The 17128-nt window shown below is 44.0% G+C and overlaps 1 protein-coding gene and 1 long non-coding RNA gene across 2 annotated transcripts; both read right to left on the bottom strand.

The window, feature by feature from the left end:
• Positions 1–1738: 1738 nt before the first annotated feature.
• LOC100831873 (serine/threonine-protein kinase PBS1) lies at positions 1739–5834 on the bottom strand. Its single transcript, XM_003574981.4, has 5 exons — positions 5310–5834; positions 4649–4851; positions 4115–4304; positions 2884–3275; positions 1739–2519 (listed from the first exon to the last, which is right to left on the bottom strand). The coding sequence occupies exons 1-5, from the start codon at positions 5545–5547 to the stop codon at positions 1959–1961; spliced, it is 1584 nt and encodes a 527-aa protein (XP_003575029.2). The 5' UTR covers positions 5548–5834; the 3' UTR covers positions 1739–1958.
• A 4474-nt stretch (positions 5835–10308) lies between these two features.
• Positions 10309–13759, bottom strand: LOC104583769. The gene is made up of 2 exons (XR_002964694.1): positions 12015–13759; positions 10309–11902 (listed from the first exon to the last, which is right to left on the bottom strand). It is a non-coding gene; the product is annotated as an uncharacterized LOC104583769 (long non-coding RNA).
• Positions 13760–17128: the final 3369 nt, after the last annotated feature.

The raw sequence follows: 17128 nt of genomic DNA, 5'->3' as shown, positions 1-17128 counted from the left end.
CGAAAGACCCGAACGCCATGCAGATCGAAGAGGCCCACTACGTAGTAAAATGCTTGCCAAAGTCAGCACTAATTGTGTGTGCCGGGCGTTGTACGCAACGCTTTTGTTTCTTCTGAAACGCGTTGTACGCAACGCGATGATCTGCTTTTTTTTTAACCGCCCATGCGCATATTCGAGTTGCTGTAGTAGTAGTAGTAGAGCCAGAACTGTTTCAAAAATTAAAAGGTTTGCTGTGGTAAAAAAACTGTTTACATGTTTATTATTGGTGTTGTACAAAAAAATGTTACTCCGTAATTTCTTAGATGGAAACTATTCCATAAAAAACTGTTTATTATTGGTTCGCAAAATGCTAGAAAAGCATTATGTCCATGGTGGCATGGTCTGATTTCGAAGAGACTATCGCGCGGCTCAAGTCGGGCCTTCGGGGGCAGCACAAGTGCACAGCTACAAAAAAAAAGCACGATGTTGCGCAATCGAGGAGAAGCGCGCCTCCGGCCGCCGCGCGCCTGCAGTGCAGAAAGAGTGCGCTTCGGCCGTTTACGGAAAACTTGTTCTGCGTAAAACGGTAGATACGGTTTGGTCCGGTTTGGGAGAAAAGCCGTAGTCCAGCCACGGCTCTGGTGGGGATCGATTACCGAGTCCACATCAAAGCCGCCCGTGCAAACCCGCAATACCGCATACCAGGCCCGGTGCAGGGCAAGTGGACCAACAAGGCGAGGAGACGTATACGTACGTGAGACGAGCCAGCGATCGAGCTCGATTCCAAAAGACGGACGCGTGCGCGTATCTCTGCACGCAACGTATGCATGCTTCCTGAAACTGAAGACAAGTGGCAGAATACACGAGGAAGAAAGCATGCAACAAATGGAATGAATGAACACCTGCTGCGTGCGTGCGTGTTATGATTCCATACATCTGCCGTCTCCGTTCGAAACGACGGCGGCCTTAACCAGTACACGAACGCTTATGTCAGGAGGAGGGCTTGCCTTGCGTCCGGGAATTAATTTTAAGCACAGAGACGACAGAACAACGTATTGGTTTGGTTGGAATCATCCGTTCCTTGCCTCCTGTGTGCCGTTGCCATCTTTGCCGGGCGACAGGCCCGGCCAGAGAGACACGCGAGCGAGAGACACGGGTAGCAGCGACGCGCACGTTTCTTTGCTGCTGTTCCTCTTCCTCTTCCTTCGGGGACGGAAATTTGGAAAATGGAATGCATCGTCAGCAAAGAAAGAAACTCCGTTGAGCCCCCACAGCAAACTTGGCGTGCGTGCGTGCGTCCGTGCCGAAAACGCGTCAAGTCTGCCGCACGCGTAACAGGGTTGAATCGACCGGGTCCAAAGCGTTCGATGCTTGCAGTTTCCGGGCCGAAACCCAGCGGCGCGCACATTGCGTTTACAATTACAGGCGTCATCATCAGCTCGTCGCGGCCAACACACCTGTTTCACCGGCCCGTCCCCGACCAAGCGAAGTTTCCAGGTCTCTTTCTTGTGTGTGTGTGTGTAAAGCACCAGCACCGTGCCTGTAACCACTCTACTCCCCAACATGGGCATGGTCGTCCAGGCTAGCTCAATAACAAAGCACCGTAAAAGATGTTCTCCACGTAAACGCGGTGGATGGCTCCGAGCTTTGGTTCGGCTCCAGTCACCAACAACAGAGCGTGCCTGGGCTCTGAATCTTAAGCAATTCACCTTTGATCAAAACGAGAACCAGAACATCATCAAACGAGGGGGGACAGCACTGGAACTCAAAAGTGTCTTTTTTTTTCACTCACAAAATTTCTGAGAATTTACAAGTACAACCGCATGCATTCACTATCCAATACAGATCCCCGTTTCCTCTCTTTCTCTCTACAAATGTACATCTAACCACCCTCCCCTCCCCTCCAACTGAAGAAAATAGTGTAGGAAATAAAAACAGGGCATGCATGGATGGATGGATGGAAACTTCGAAGAATGCCCCTAGCCATTTCTGGTTGGAGAATCCAGGCTCCCCTGCCCGTTTGTGTCGGCGTGCTTCTTCTCCCGCCAATTCTCACCCCACATCTTTGCCTCTGCCACCATCCGTTCCCTGTCACCCCACATCTTCGCCTCCGCCACCATCCGTTCCCGGTCACCCCATCTCTTCGCCTCCGCTACCATCCGCTCCCTCTCGAGATCCTTATTCACGATACCTGGAAGCCCATTCGGGGAATCCTCCCTGTCCTTGCCTGGTGACTTGTGGCCAGAGCTGCCAGCTTCATCGTTCCTGGAGACCACCCTGCCGTTTTCGCCAGTCTTGCTTCGCTGATCACCACCAGGCTTTCTTGAAGCATGAGGCGCATTAGGGTCATATGATTGAGAAGCCAAGTAGGAAAGGGCGGTCACAACATCCGCAATAAGTGGACGGGATGCAGCCTCTGATTGAATGCACATCGAAGCCACCGCAAGTGCTTGGTAAAGACCACGCATGGGATATCGGCCTTCCAGTCTCGGGTCAGCCATTTTAGGGAGCTTTCTTCTGTCATTAAAAAGAGGTCGTGCCTGCAAATTTGAAACAGTGTGAGCTCAGGCTCATTCTGCTCTAACATATCAGAATAAATCAGACATATATCCTCACAAAAAAGAGAGACTACAACCGGGCAAGCATATATAGCTGACATTCTCTCTGATAGCCATGTGCTCTTAGACAGTGACTATCAGAACATAAAGGATATGAATTTTGCAACTTCAGTTTGTAAACTCTTAGCCAAGCACCAATGTCATTAATTTTAAAAGCAATTTAACGGACACAAAAAAAATTCGGTTCTTATAAAATACAGCACACTAACACATGTCGGATAACTAGGAGAAAGCATATAGCCAAATAAATAAGTTGCATTTCGAGATAATCAGAGAAGTAGCTTACCCATGACACAAGATTTTGTTCCCCATGAGGCCGGGTGCTATCGATGGCCCTCCGCCCAGTAATCAACTCAAGTAAGACAACTCCAAAGCTATACACATCGGATTTAACTGTCAATTGTCCTGTCATAGCATATTCTGGAGCACAATAGCCATATGTTCCCATTACACGTGTAGAGACATGCGATTTGTCACCAACAGGACCCAACTTTGCAAGGCCAAAGTCAGACAGCTTTGGATGGAAACTCTCATCCAAGAGGATGTTTGATGACTTGAAGTCTCTATAAATAACTGGTGGATTAGCTTTGTCATGGAGATACTCCAGCCCTTTAGCAGCCCCTGCCGCAATTTTCATCCTTGAGCTCCAATCTAACGCCTCCTTGTCGATAGGTAGATCTACATCGTGTATAAAACTCAGGTCAAAAGAACAACCCAGCAATTCATTGAAGTGAATTCAGGTTACTATTAATAGGACTATCACACATATCCCCCTTGAAGGAAGAAAGTTGAAGATCGAGCTATCACAACCATGAGAGCTATAATACACACAAGTTAACGTTAAAATCTACCAATCAAATTCGTAACATTAACTCATAGGTCAAATATTTGCGAGTAAGCTCGCTAGAATGCTAATTGTTGCATAGTCAAATCATTTTTCACAGAACTATACATGTAAACTAAACTTTAGTAGACGTAAAACCAACTTAATTGCATGGACATCTTTATTCATCTTCACTGGACAAGGTAGGCAACAAGCATGTCTCAAATGATGGTGTATCTAAAAAGCGTATATATACAACAGTAACACACCCAATAGATCACTAGGCAGATGAATAAGAAACTGTGATACAAACGTGACATCTGGGCAAAGAGTGCACAGTATGCTGTCATGCCTCACAGGAAGGCCTTGAAAGATCCAAAATTCAGTAGGGCAAAAGGGTAATGCAAATGACGGTATTTGATCGGCTAAGAAATGATCCAACATCACGCTACAATAAACATTTGGCAGGATGAAAAGAAAGAATCATGTACATAGATGAAACTAAATAAAGACTACATAGACTGGACCAGAGACAGAACTAAAGATAGACAATTTGTTCATACGCTATCATGAGAGACAGACAGACACTAGGCCATGTATTCAGATACTGACATAGAAATATAGGCAGAAATAATTGACAGTGGCGGTCCTATGCAAACAGTTCCGATACAGGAAATGAAAACAACAGTCTTACCATGCAAATGATCTTCCAATGATCCGAAGGGCATATATTCATAAACAAGAAGGCGCTGATCTCCATCCGCACAATAACCAATCAAACTAACAAGGTTTTGGTGGTGCAGCAAACTAAGCATGAGAACTTCCACAAGAAATTCTCTATTTCCTTGAAGCCCGTCCCTATTAAGTTGCTTTATAGCAACAACCTGCAGCAATGATCCAGCACTTTGATAATTAGTTTTAAACACATACCGTTTCTCTGAGTTTTCAAAGTATGGCATCTAATGCAAATAACATGACACCAATTGCTTGATCAGTTCTTTCAACAAACTAGCAAAAGACAACGGACACGAGGTCTACGACTCCTACTACTACACAATAAATAGTATTTCGATGTCAGCACCCACGAGTTGTGTCAACAATTTTCAATTTTATGTTGTAAACTAAAATAAAGGATATCTATGTTACAACAGTTAATTTAACTGCCATATTGATTCTGTACAGCAGAAGGCAAGGAAAGACAAGCTTGAATTTGCCAAAAGCAAGTTACCTGGCCTGTGCTCTCCATACGGCCCTTGTAAACACGCCCAAATCCCCCTTCTCCAAGAAAGCACTCCTGCCTAAAATTCCTCGTCGCTGTTGCCAGCTCTCGGAAGGTGAAAGTCTGTGCCGAGATGACATTCCCATTAGCATCCTTCGGCACTGAAGCCTCTCGTGCTATCGCATTGCCTTTCACCCTGGCATGTCCAGCCCCTGCAAATGTTGAACAAAGGTAAGAAAAACCGAGCTAACCAGTAGGTTTATCCAAATACAAAATTGTTATTGTAATCAAATGCAGTGACCTAGTGCAGACTCGCTATATCGTAGTTCATTTCCCAGTGATCCAATAATCTGATTCTGATGCAGGACAAACCCAAGTACCTATCTAACAACTAAACGATAGTTCATCTTTCTTCATTGTTTTCTCTTCAAATCTTTCTGAAGCAGTTTTGTCAAAATTTCGCACTTACTTGCGCTATGTCGACACGCATAGATAATCCTACAGTTGCATCGCTAATTCGGCAAGTACGACTTACCAAGAACAACAGTGCTGCCAAATCAGATCAAGAACGCGTAGATAGGAATATAGTCCTCCAGGGGTACAAATCCATCTACCCCTCTACGGATCCGATTCCGATCCCGCCAACAACTACCGGATCTAGTGAACGAACCTGAGGAGAGCTTCTCGATGCGCGGCGCAGCCATGGGCTGGTGCAGCTCCGGGTAGCTCATCTCCCCCTGCCGGCCGCCGCCAACGCCACCACCATAGGACGCCGCGGCCACGGACGAACCTCCATATCTACTACCACCTACCTTGGGGTTCAGTTGCTCGTCCGCGGGGGAATCGAAGCACGAGAAGCAGCTCATATCCAGCGGCGCCCCACCCCCCCAGCCAAGAAGCCGTCGCATCAATCACAGGGACAACATTTCCTTTCCTCCCTCCGCCGTACGCCACAAGAGAGTATTCCCAGTATAGAGTGCGCCTGGAACGGAGAACGATCGGGGGGATACGGGGCTCGCTCGGGATCGGATCTTCTGGCGAGGGGATCGAGGGATGATGGGGGAAAGGGCAGGAAAGGTGCTGTTTTTAATTGGGTTTTTGGAGGGGAAGGGGGAAGAGGAGGAGGGAAGGAAGGAAGCAGAAGGCACCAGAGGTGGACTCTCTCACACACTCTCTTTCTGCCGCAGGCCCGCAGCAGCCGCCCAGCTAATACGCGTTTTGCTTCCTTTCCCTTTGCTTTCATTTCGGAGGATAGGAGACGTAGGACACGGGAACACACACGAGATCCTCCCTCGGTTATAAATTTTTGTATGAAATTAAATTTTAAAAATTTAATCAATTTTATAGAAAAATATCAACACCGTTGTAAATCAAAATCACTAAATGCATTATAAAAAAAACCATGGTGTATTGGCATGGCATGCTACTCTCTTCCATCCATGACAAGTGTTTCAGATTTAGTACAAAATTGTACTCCGTACTAAACCTGAGACACTTATTATGAACCAGAGAGGGTAGATATTAATATATTTTACTATAACTTTAGTCATACTTGGAAGGTTGATAATACTGGCACAAGCCATTATGGCTATGGCCTGTGGTAGGGGCGGGCAGTCGGACGTGATGCTCGACAGATGCAGCTGTCTCTGCCAATGTTTGATGGTCTGCATATGCATCCTTTCCCCTCCTGTAGTATTGCTCCCTTGCATAGATGCACCATCGCATGCGGTGGTGTCATGGACTTGGAGCCGCGAGATATGTCCTAAATCTCCTGTGCGGGATTTTTACCAATACAGTTTGGTTGTGCGATATCTGTTGTGTGCGGCATCATAGCTTCAATGTGTGCGATGAAAGTCAGGATGACAGACTCAAGGTGGTGTCAGATGATTGCGAGGGGAATGATGGAGTAGCTAAATGCCGAGATGGCGGTCTCAGATTGCATGGATCTTTGGAATGTTGAAACTACCCCGATATTCTGGAGGGCGTTTTCACCTCCTTCAATGGCGGGATGGATCAACCCTGATATTCTCACATCGGGTTTTCTCTCTCCCTCCTTTGGTGATGGTGGTGCCTGTGGTGTTGTCATGTAGTGCCTTTACCTATCAGGGTATTTTACCGCTCTCTAAGCGGGTTCGTGGACCTAGTTTGCTCGGTGAAGGGCACGGTGCGCTTCTCATGAGGCAGCGTGTTTTTTTCATTGACAAAATTTGGTTGCCGCGTCGGCTGTTTCGGTGATATTTATCTGTGGTTTCCCTTGCTAATTTGTCGGCCTAGTGCGGGCTCTTGTGCCATTTTTATTTTGTTTCAACACAGTTTTTTTTTCTAATTAACAGCATGTCAAGGCCACACTATTTTATCCTACTATTGATAAGCAACAAGTCATGTTGGTTCCATTAAGATTTGCAAAGAATGCCCTTTCATACTCAAGAGATCATCCTTCATGTTCAAGAGATATGTATTTTCAGCGCTAGTACATATTTGTCTTTTAGTCACAAATTTTCGAATTTCATTTAAATGTTCACGTTTTTTAGTTTATGCAAGCATGAACTACAATATATAAAACAAATTAATAACCACTATACAACATTACTTCCTCCGTCCCATAATATGAGGCATCCATGTGTCCCAAGATTTTCAATTTAACTAACAAAATATAATTTATATTACGTAAAAAATATACCATTAAAAAGTTTGTTTGCACTACGAATCTAATGATATGATTTTTATAAAAAATATTTTATTTTTTATAGTTAAATTTGTGATCTCGAGACGCGTGCGTGCCTCATATTATGGGACGGAGGAAGTACTAAATAGTATCACCAACGTGGAGAGCACAAAAATATTTTGTCTTCTCAACGACTTGAGGTGTTTGCCACTCGGGAATAAGAGTTGAGAAGTACTTTAGACAATAGCGATAAGTACCGTCGATAACAGATAAAGTTGTGTTTGTCATTGAAATGGATTAATGATAATCCAGTTTTTCTGATCAATTTTTGGCTATTTTTCGTTTGGCTAACCAACGTTTTACTACTTTCGTGTCTATTTTTTCACTGAAATTTAAAAATAAGTTTAGCACACCACATTTAAGCGATGCCTAAGCCTAGTTCAGTCGTCATATGTTACCTTTGGTTGGATTATCATGAATAGATAGATAAAAGCAATCGGCAATACCTGACCAACCATACTCTGGTTTGAACTACCCGTTGAAGTGCTAATACAGAGTATCGACCAATACTACAACCATATTGGTCAGTGGTCATATATATCAGTCGACATTTCAATCATGCTGACCAGTTGACACCAGATCAGTATAAACAACACGTCCGCTATTTTGGAATTTTTGCTGTCAGCGCCATCTGTACTAGGTGAATTTCAGCATAGAGCAGTTAGATTACGTAGTAACACGATCTAGGACCAAAAGACCGTGTAATACTGATAAGGAGTATAAGGTTATTATCTACCCAAATAATAAAGAAAGGAACACTTCCTTCGTCATCGTACGTCCCTGAATTTTGCAATTTGGTCCTTCAAGTTTTTGTTAATTCAATCCACCGTCCAAATGAAGGACGGAACTGGGTTTGTTTTTCAAGGTTTCGGCTAAATTGCAATTTTTCGTCTTCTTCCATGGATCTCTCCCTGACTCATCCGCGACCCGCATCTCGCCCTGCCTCCTTCTGGGTTGGGACCCAAGACGTTGTCCCGCCGTTCCACGGATCTGGGTTTTTCTGCAAGTTTGCCCCCCCCCTCTCCCTGTGCTCTCTCTCTTCATCTGCCGGCCTAGTAGCTGCGGCGGCGCTCTGGTTGCCACGATGCTGCTCCACCTTCTACGGCCGGGCGCTCACCTCCGCCCCAACGCCTCGCAGCCGTCCGTCCCCTCATCCGCACCGACCTCCTGCGCTTCACCGCCGCCGTTCAACCACCGGCCACCCGAATCTAGAGCGCCACCCATGGCCTCCTCCACCTCCGTCTCGCCTGCCGCTGCCGCCTTCTCCGGCAACCACCGCTGCCTCCTCCTCCCTTGTTCCCTGCGCCGCCTCCCTCACAGCTGCTCGTGCCCGTGCTGAAACTCCCGCATCCGCTTCGCCGCCTGCCACGCCAATACCCTCCTCTCATCACTCGGGGCCAGGTGCCGTCCGCTGTCGCTGCGTGCTCGTCCGCCTCCTCCGCTAGCGGCCTTTGCACCCTTAGAAAAAATCAACGATAAGTCAGTAATACACTCAGTGACTCAGAATTCTCACGTTCAGGCATATGACAATTATGGATTCATAACAAAAGCAATTGTTCCGTTAAATTCGACTGAATGTCAAATTATCTTATTGTCATTTCAATGAACGTAAATTTTTTGTGTGCATATGTTTAAGAGGCCGTGGTAACGCACGGGCACTGTACTAATAGTAAGAAAGGGGAAAGTCACGTGTGAACGTGCATGGCACACAATATGAAAAGAACCATTACGAAGTTTCCCAACCTTTTTATCTTTTTTTGAACGGAGACAATGTCCAAGTACGAAGTTTCCACATCATGAACATGGCGTGGATGTACTTCAATACTTCATGCAATGCTCAGCCATGGTAGCGTGGATATATAAAAACACGGAGAAGCGCGAGATGGGTAAAAATAAAAGGCGAAATGGCGCCCGGCAGCGAGAGTAGACAGAATTCGGACCCGCCGCAAATTAGCAATTTCAGCTAACACGTTGGTTTCGTAAATTAATCACTCCTGGGCAGTTGGTTGCCCATCGTTTTGTTGCTCGTGCAGAGGTGAGGTGTCTCTAGCTAGGTTGCACGCGCGCGCGATTAATTGCCACAAATCAAGGCTAAAGACCATCATTCGTCCCCTGTTTGTTAGTTGACGATATGGAGATAAAGGCGCCTCGTTCGTACGAGAAGACTTTTGTTTGCATGGGCGGACGATGACCAACCACGGATCCAATCATGCATAACAAATATCGCGACCAGGGCAAGTCAAGTTGGTGAGCAACTTGGCTACCCATTGGCCACCATACACGAGGATAAACTAGAATCAGTAAGGTGACCGTGCGCTGCTACGGAATATAAAGAATAATCAAGCACTTCTTCCGTCCCATAAGTGATGAAATATTACATGTATCTAAACGTTTTTTGGATATATATATACACACATATTTGAACAATTTTGAGTCACTTAATATAGGAACAGAGAAAATATTACTTTTGTTCGTGCTTTCATACGAAATCTTAACACTCTCTTAAAGTATGTCATTGGGACCATTGACATCATCTCAAGACCACCATTTTGTTTAAATATACATTGATTTAAACAAACAATAAGACATTATAGAAGTTAATTTCAGGAAAGATTAATAGTATCAAGTTGAAGTTGTCAATGTTCATAACTGATAACAATGTATTTTAATTGATAGTGAAAAATAAAAGGTTTGATGAACACTGATTTTGAAAGGGCAAGTACTTTGGAATGAGGTAGTATAAAATAAGCTGAGATATGACTTGAAACATGATGAGATATTTCGGGTAATCATCCAAGGTCATATAGCTAATCTTCAAATTACTGTCCCCAAGAGCAGAAAGCCGTTGTAATTTATTGAAGTGAACTGCTTAGCTTCAATTTTGGGAGTGCTGAAAGACTATAGGTTAACACTTAGGGAATAAGGAATCCAGTCTCCCATAAAATTTCAGTACGTATCTTTCGCCACAGAAAGTTCATATTGATTTTCCGGTCAAATAGTTCAAAGAGATATAAAATATAAAATGAATAGACTCCCAGCACAAGGTCATATTGATTTTCCGGTCAAAAAAAAGCTCATATTGGTTTGAGAACAGACTCCCAGTTCGTCAACAGATGCTTCAATAATCAATACAAAGGCTCGGTGCACAACCCATCAACGCCTTGTGTCTCTATTCCAGACATGGTGAAGGAAAAAAACAGAACCGAACTCTGTTCAGCCATCAGAGCACAACAAGCAGCTCCTGCAAGCAGCTCCATGCCATTGGCGATTTTTAGTCGCCCTCCTCTGTCCTGGTGGCACACAATGAAACGGTTATGTTATCACAAAGGTGCTCCCGAATTGTCCTATTGCTGAGATTATGTTAGCTACAAACCAGGGAATAAAAAAAAATCATGACAGTCTAAATTAACAAACAAATACCCCTAGCAAACGGTTTAGGCAAAAGAAAAAATGCATTCTAGCAACCATGTGGTTCTTTGACACTTTCTGTAACGACGTGCTAGCACCCTACTTGAGGCTAAAGAAGATAAGTAAAAGGTAATCGCATGGAAGTATTCCAGAACAAGTAAAAGGTAATTGTATGGAAGTATTCCAGAACAGAGAACTCTCGCAAAGAGTGACATGTATTTTTACCATAGACTCGAGATGCCAGATAAACTGTTATGGAGAAACATTGAAGTGGCTATATTCTTCAATTTTATTCGAGTGGAAAAGCTAAATTTAATACAATAATGAACGAAATCAGTGAAATCGAAAAATCAAATTTTCCCGCATACAAAGTTAATGATAACCAAAATAGCAGAACTGGTGGTGGTTAGTGAGTGCTTGCACAAATACTGCCACTATTTGATTTCGCTTGATTGCAAACCCTTTGATGACATATACATATTTCCAGAATTGTCAAGAAGTTTAAACAGTTTGTCTTGCAAGAAAATTTGAATGCACAGGTAACATTTACATCAACATAAGAAAAGTCAGTATGAGAATATATGCCAAATAATGTACACTGATATGTGGACTTCAGAAACAAAATTCTCATTTCTATGCTATGTAAAAGCATAAACTTAAAAAGATTTTTAGCGGAATGTAAATGATATGACAGAATATAAGGTATTTAGACGGAAGTACTAAAATAAAAGGTTTCACTTTGAATGCCTTACCGTGTTCAATTATCCTGCACATTAAGTAGGAAGCAATAATCTGATCACCATAGCATGTGATAAACACAATATAAAGATTGGTTCGGGTTTAATGTAAATAACAAGATTTCAGAAAGTAGATGACATGATCAAAGTAGCATGTGAGCATCATAATTTAGAGTGTGGTTCAGCTCAGATGCAAATAATCAGGTCTCTCACTGAGCAAGATTAATAAGTCATGAAGAATATGTACATTTGTGCAAAAAAAGAGGAAGAATATGTACAACAATTGTAACTCAGCTAAGCCCGTGCGGTGCTTCATGGTATCACTCCACGATGGACTCACGTCGAGTACTGAACCAGCGTAAGCACATCATAGAAGAATGCCATGTTCTCCAGCTGTGTTGCACACATCAATGAATCGCACGTTACATCTCAATAAGTGAAATCACGTTACATGTCAATGAGTGAAATCAGGGGCACGGTTACGGAGAATGGGTCACTGTGTTACCTCCTTGTCACCCATTGCAGCGTTCATGTATCGAATGATGAACATATAAATTTGGCACTGAACTCTGTCGGTTGGTTTCATTTTCAATAAAATGGAGCTGGGGAAGGGTCCCTGTTTTTCTAAAAATGATGAACATATACACCGTCAGAACTGTAAAGTTCCACTGGAGCTTGTTCAGTGTGGACTTTTCCTTGCTCATGACCTGCTCTCTGCTAAATGCACAAAAGTTCCTTAACGTGTAAATATAGTTCACGCTTGATGTACATAATCAGGTTTCACAAGCAAGTCTCATCAAGTTTTATCTGACACACAGCAGTTATGAGCTTTTGGTGTAAAGAAAGTTTGATTCTAAGCCAAAGAATTGAATCTAGCTTCAGCCTGGACTGTAAAGGATAGTTCTAAAGATTTAAGATAGTAATGCATACATAAGCCACATGTGTTAGTGATAGTAATGCCTATCAACTAATCCATGAAAGAAGGCCATTCATCAAAAGTTGCATCCTAAAGGATTAAGATAGTAATGCTTACGAAAGCCACATGTGTTAGACCTATCTTAAACGGTTAACTCAACAGACTTTACATGAGAATTACATTTACAGGACTACATAAAGCTACAGAGAAAAATCTTACCCTAAGAAACGGTTCCATTGAAAACCGAATAATAATTTTCCTGCTATATGTTGGCACTGAAAAAAATAAACCTGACAAATATTTTTGATCAATTGCAGCCTCGGACTTGGAAAACAACATTTGGTGAGCTCCTAGAACTTAAAAGTAATTAACATCGATACCACTGCAGCTGGTAAGAACTTGACTTGCAGCTTTCAGTGAAAAGGAAACTCGAAATAGTGAGCATAGAATATTACTTGTCCCCATTAGCGGGTTGGATATTTAAACTGTACCTTCCCTTTAGCTTTTGCCATTTTGAGACAGAAGAAAGCATAATTTAGTGACAACTAAATCTGGTATAGCTTAGCCGAAATCATGTCATTATCTACTCTGCAATAATTATACATTGCATTGAAAACAAGAAAGGTGTCAATTAATCTGAGCGAATAATGAAGGAAGGTATCGACGAGATAAATTTGGGCAAGGTAAGTAATTTTGAGGGCATTACAACACTAATGTTATCCATAAGAACCAACAACGAAGAAAAGACTTTTGTAACACTACTGATTTCACAAAAGGGAGTTGGTCCGTGATTTCACTCATGAGACCATAAAGTTACAAAAACCTTAAACAAAGAACCAACCATTATTGGCCAATAATCGCAATACTGCTAACAATTTCATTCATAGGAAACCGATTTCTGAAATTGAACAGCACCCAAAGCTTTAAGATTGCATTTGTTATAAATTCCTTGGAAAGTATTTATTAAAACTCATGGGCATCACACTTATAGGCTCCACAATTACAATAACAATCAGTAATATCAACAATTTCAGTCTTGAGTCAGATATCCTTAGGTTCAAAACTCTTGAAACAAACCTGTAGCGCTTGACGTATTCCAATGACCAGAACCAAGCAATTACTGTCTGAGTCACATCTCCTCCGAGTATAATTGTTTTACTATGAACTACAAGTACTACCAAACAATAGTTTCAGACTACACATCCCAACAAGGAATGCAAATTCGTAGCCAGAGGGAGTATGATGACGGGTTTCACCAAAAGTAATTATTTTACTAAGCAATTACCAACTCGAGATTACCAACTATCTGATACGGGTTGGGGTGGGTGGGTGGGGTGTAGATGGGTACCTTCCAGCGTCGGTGCTTGGCGGTCTTCTCCGGTTCAGCACCGCGCACGACGCTGTCGTCACGGGTGCGAGGGTAGGCGCACAGGGCGTCTCTTCGCCTGGGGTAGCGGTGACGCGAGGAAGCAGCCAGGGCCTCCGGGGCTGCAGCGTCGTCCTCAAATGAGAAAGAGAGGGCGGCGGGCTTGGGCCTGATCCATCCGTGCCCTCATCGAGCGTCGGGAGCACTCGGCGGCAGGGCCCCGCGAGATGGTGGCGGCGCGGGAGGAGCAGACGGAGCGAGGAGGGGATTCCTCAGTGGACGATTGGATCGGGGCTCGGAGGGGGCCGGCGGCGCCGGGCACGCCTCGGGAGGTGGCGGAGGTCGCGGGCTTGGAGGGCGCGGGACGAGGTTGGCGGCGGCGCGCGCAGGGGAAGGAGATCTTGGCCGGCGGACTCGCAGGGGAGGAGGGCGGCGGCACGGGCAACGCAACTGCAAATTAAGAAATAACAAAGATGTCGATCCATACATTACAACTAAACGTATCAATCAAAGGTCAATTTTGATTTCTTTATTTTTGTCCCTCCCCCAATCCCAATCAAAGAGCAATCTGTTATGTACTTCTGTGCCCAGCCGTCTGACTATGCATTATCCACATGCAAAGAAAGTTGTGTCGACTGTGTACAACCTGTACAATTCAGATGTTTCGCATGGTGCTTCTCGCAAGACTACAATCCATCAATTAATATTTATGATTGGATGATTTTTCTCTTCTTCAGTTTGTAAACTGGATGATGTTTTTCTCTTGCAACTATGAGAGATGGATTCGCGGGGTTAGGGCACTCCGTCCTAAGCCGCCTCATTTATATTAAAATACACCTCTCTTTTTTAATATTTGTACATGCAAGTCTTTTGAGGCAAGATAAAATAGAAGAACAAATTGATGGCCTTTCCTCACATTTCATATGCAATTAGTTTTATCATTCATTTGACCACATCCAATCTCTCCTCATTTCAACCTTAATACGACGGCAAAACAACAAGAGACTTAAAAAAGATGCACGGGACGCATTATTATAAAATGGTAAAAAGATAAAACATGTCAACAAATTGTCATGTTACCGCCAACACCAATATTCATTAGCAACATTCTGCTCCACCCTGTACCTTTTATAACACACTGTAATATCCCAACACGTTTCAATTTCAGCCCATAAGAAGGAGTTGTGGTGGGTTTACTCCCACATGGCTAGTTTACATAGAGTTGAGCCCGCATATATGCATACGTCGACCCACCACCCAAGTGGGCTACGTATTGAGCAATTTTGGTCCAAGGTGTTATGGTTGGCACTAGCAGAAGCATGTGTGCAATTGTGGTGGATCTGCATACCCTTTTACTCCACACATAACACCTTTGGGTTAACGTCCCCCACTTACACAAAGTTAGGACGAAAGTATAAAAATGATGCTATGTACATGTGGGCCCGTCCCACGGGAACCCAATGAAGGTCAAATCATGAGATTTCAGTTTAGAGAACAGATTTGAGAAAACACCAAATAATTAAGGCCATGCATATGGATTTAACCTTGGTGCTCGAGAATAGTTACTCAAAGAGTACCACACCAGTCCAAAGTCGTACACATGTCTAAAGGAAGACAAACTGTATACCGCTTCACATAAGACAAGAAGATACCGCTAGATCAGGTGTGCATCAACCAGGGCCATCAAGTTTGTAGTCTAGTCACGACCCCATGGAGATCAAGAAGTGTGTAACTCCGCAATCAATGAGAAAACATTTTTTGTCTTCGACCACAGTCCAACTTTACCTCCCCCATGCATGTCTCTCGGAGTAGTAGCTTACGGCCACCTCAGGAAGAACTATATGTATTCTGGCTAAGGTCTCTATAGATCAGAGATCCTCGTAGGTCATGATCGATGCCGCTTCTCAAGTGCCCGAAGGTGGCAGAGCGGCACTAACTATTCACACAAGCCCGAAGGCATGCAACCGAGGATGTCCGTAACGTGCACTCTAGATGGGCGCAACCTGTAGGGACTATCCTAAATGAGCCCACATTGTATTACTTCAAAAGCGAGGCACCAAAGAGGGTAGCTTATTGTATTGAACGCACGGGACACCCATGTTAGCTGGCTCAGCTATTGAGGCAGAAGAGGGTGAAGAGACGAGTCGGTCCTTGGAGGCTGCCATCGTTTTTTGGCCAGAGCATTGCATCTCCATGCAGAGTAAGAGTATACATAGATTTTCTTCTTGACAAATTCCACTTTGCATTCTGAATATAGCTTCGTAGATACGTAGGCTTGTCAGCATGCGGTGAATTGGAAATGATTGCCTGTTAACATGTCATATAGAGGGCATTTTCCTAGGAAAGCGTATAAGGATGGTACCAAGCGGGTGATTTCGCAATGCGTGAATGCAGTGTCGTAGCTAACCTGGACAAACCCCATGCCGGGCCGGGTTCGGCCCGGGCTTCATAAAAGCCCAATGGTCAAACCTGAAGCCCGAGTCCGACCTGGCCCGTAGCATGGAAGATAGGTCATTTAAGCATTAAAATAATTATTTTTGAATAAATAAATGTATTTTTATACCTATTTTTCTTAAAAAAATACTCAATTTAAGTCATTTCTGGCTTTTTTCGGGCTTTCGGGCCGGGCTTTGGGTAGAAAAGTGAAGCCTGAGCCCGGCCCGATACACCGAGCTTCGGGCGGGGCCACCCATGCCCAGGTATAGTCATAGCCATGTGGTGGAATCGCTATGGTGCCTTTTCAAAAATCGCCCGTGGGTGAGGACTTGTGAAAGAGTAAGTCTGTTTTCTGAGAGTGAAGACGAGATAAATAAATGTGAAAAAGAAGAAGACCGCAGCCAGTATAGCGAAAAAGAAAGTGAAATAAGTAAACAAAAATCCATCTTCGCTTTGTTGCATGTGCTTGGCTCCTTCACATGTACAGGGGTGTCGTGGTAGTGTCACGGCAGATACCATAGGATGGCTTATGTTGGGGCTGATGGACGAAGGAGGAACCGGAGAAGGGAGGACGTGATTAGAACCACGCACAACACAAGAACACACACACGGTTTACCCAGGTTCGGAGCCCTCTAGATGAGGTCAATTCCTACTCCTGCTTTGTGGTATTTCCCGAGATATCAGCGGTTACAACGAAGCTCCTTGAGCTGTTTCTTGAGGAAGAAGAAGAAGAAGGGAAAAACCCTAGATGTCTAAGTGAATGACCCCTCTCCTAGGAGGGGTCGTGTTTCTATTTATGAACCGCCAATGTCACACTAACATGTGGACCAAAGGCTAACATTATCTTCTACAGGCCCCGCCGGCCACGCCCCTGGGTTTCCTCCGGGTGGCACGGCAAGG

Source organism: Brachypodium distachyon, chromosome 3 (assembly GCF_000005505.3).
Source record: "Brachypodium distachyon strain Bd21 chromosome 3, Brachypodium_distachyon_v3.0, whole genome shotgun sequence".
Taxonomy (NCBI): Eukaryota; Viridiplantae; Streptophyta; class Magnoliopsida; order Poales; family Poaceae; genus Brachypodium; species Brachypodium distachyon.
The sequence above is the reverse complement of the archived record's forward strand: the minus strand, read 5'-3'. Positions and strand labels throughout refer to the sequence as shown.

Bases quoted from the DNA above. Each gene is read 5' to 3' on its own strand.
- LOC100831873 (XM_003574981.4), bottom strand. From the start codon at position 5,547: ATGCGACGGCTTCTTGGCTGGGGGGGTGGGGCGCCGCTGGATATGAGC. The intron at 4,305-4,648 runs GTAACTTGCTTT...TCATTGCTGCAG, and splicing joins GTATGGAGAGCACAGGCCAG to GTTGTTGCTATAAAGCAACT. The intron at 2,520-2,883 runs GTAAGCTACTTC...TCAAATTTGCAG, and splicing joins AACAAAATCTTGTGTCATGG to GCACGACCTCTTTTTAATGA.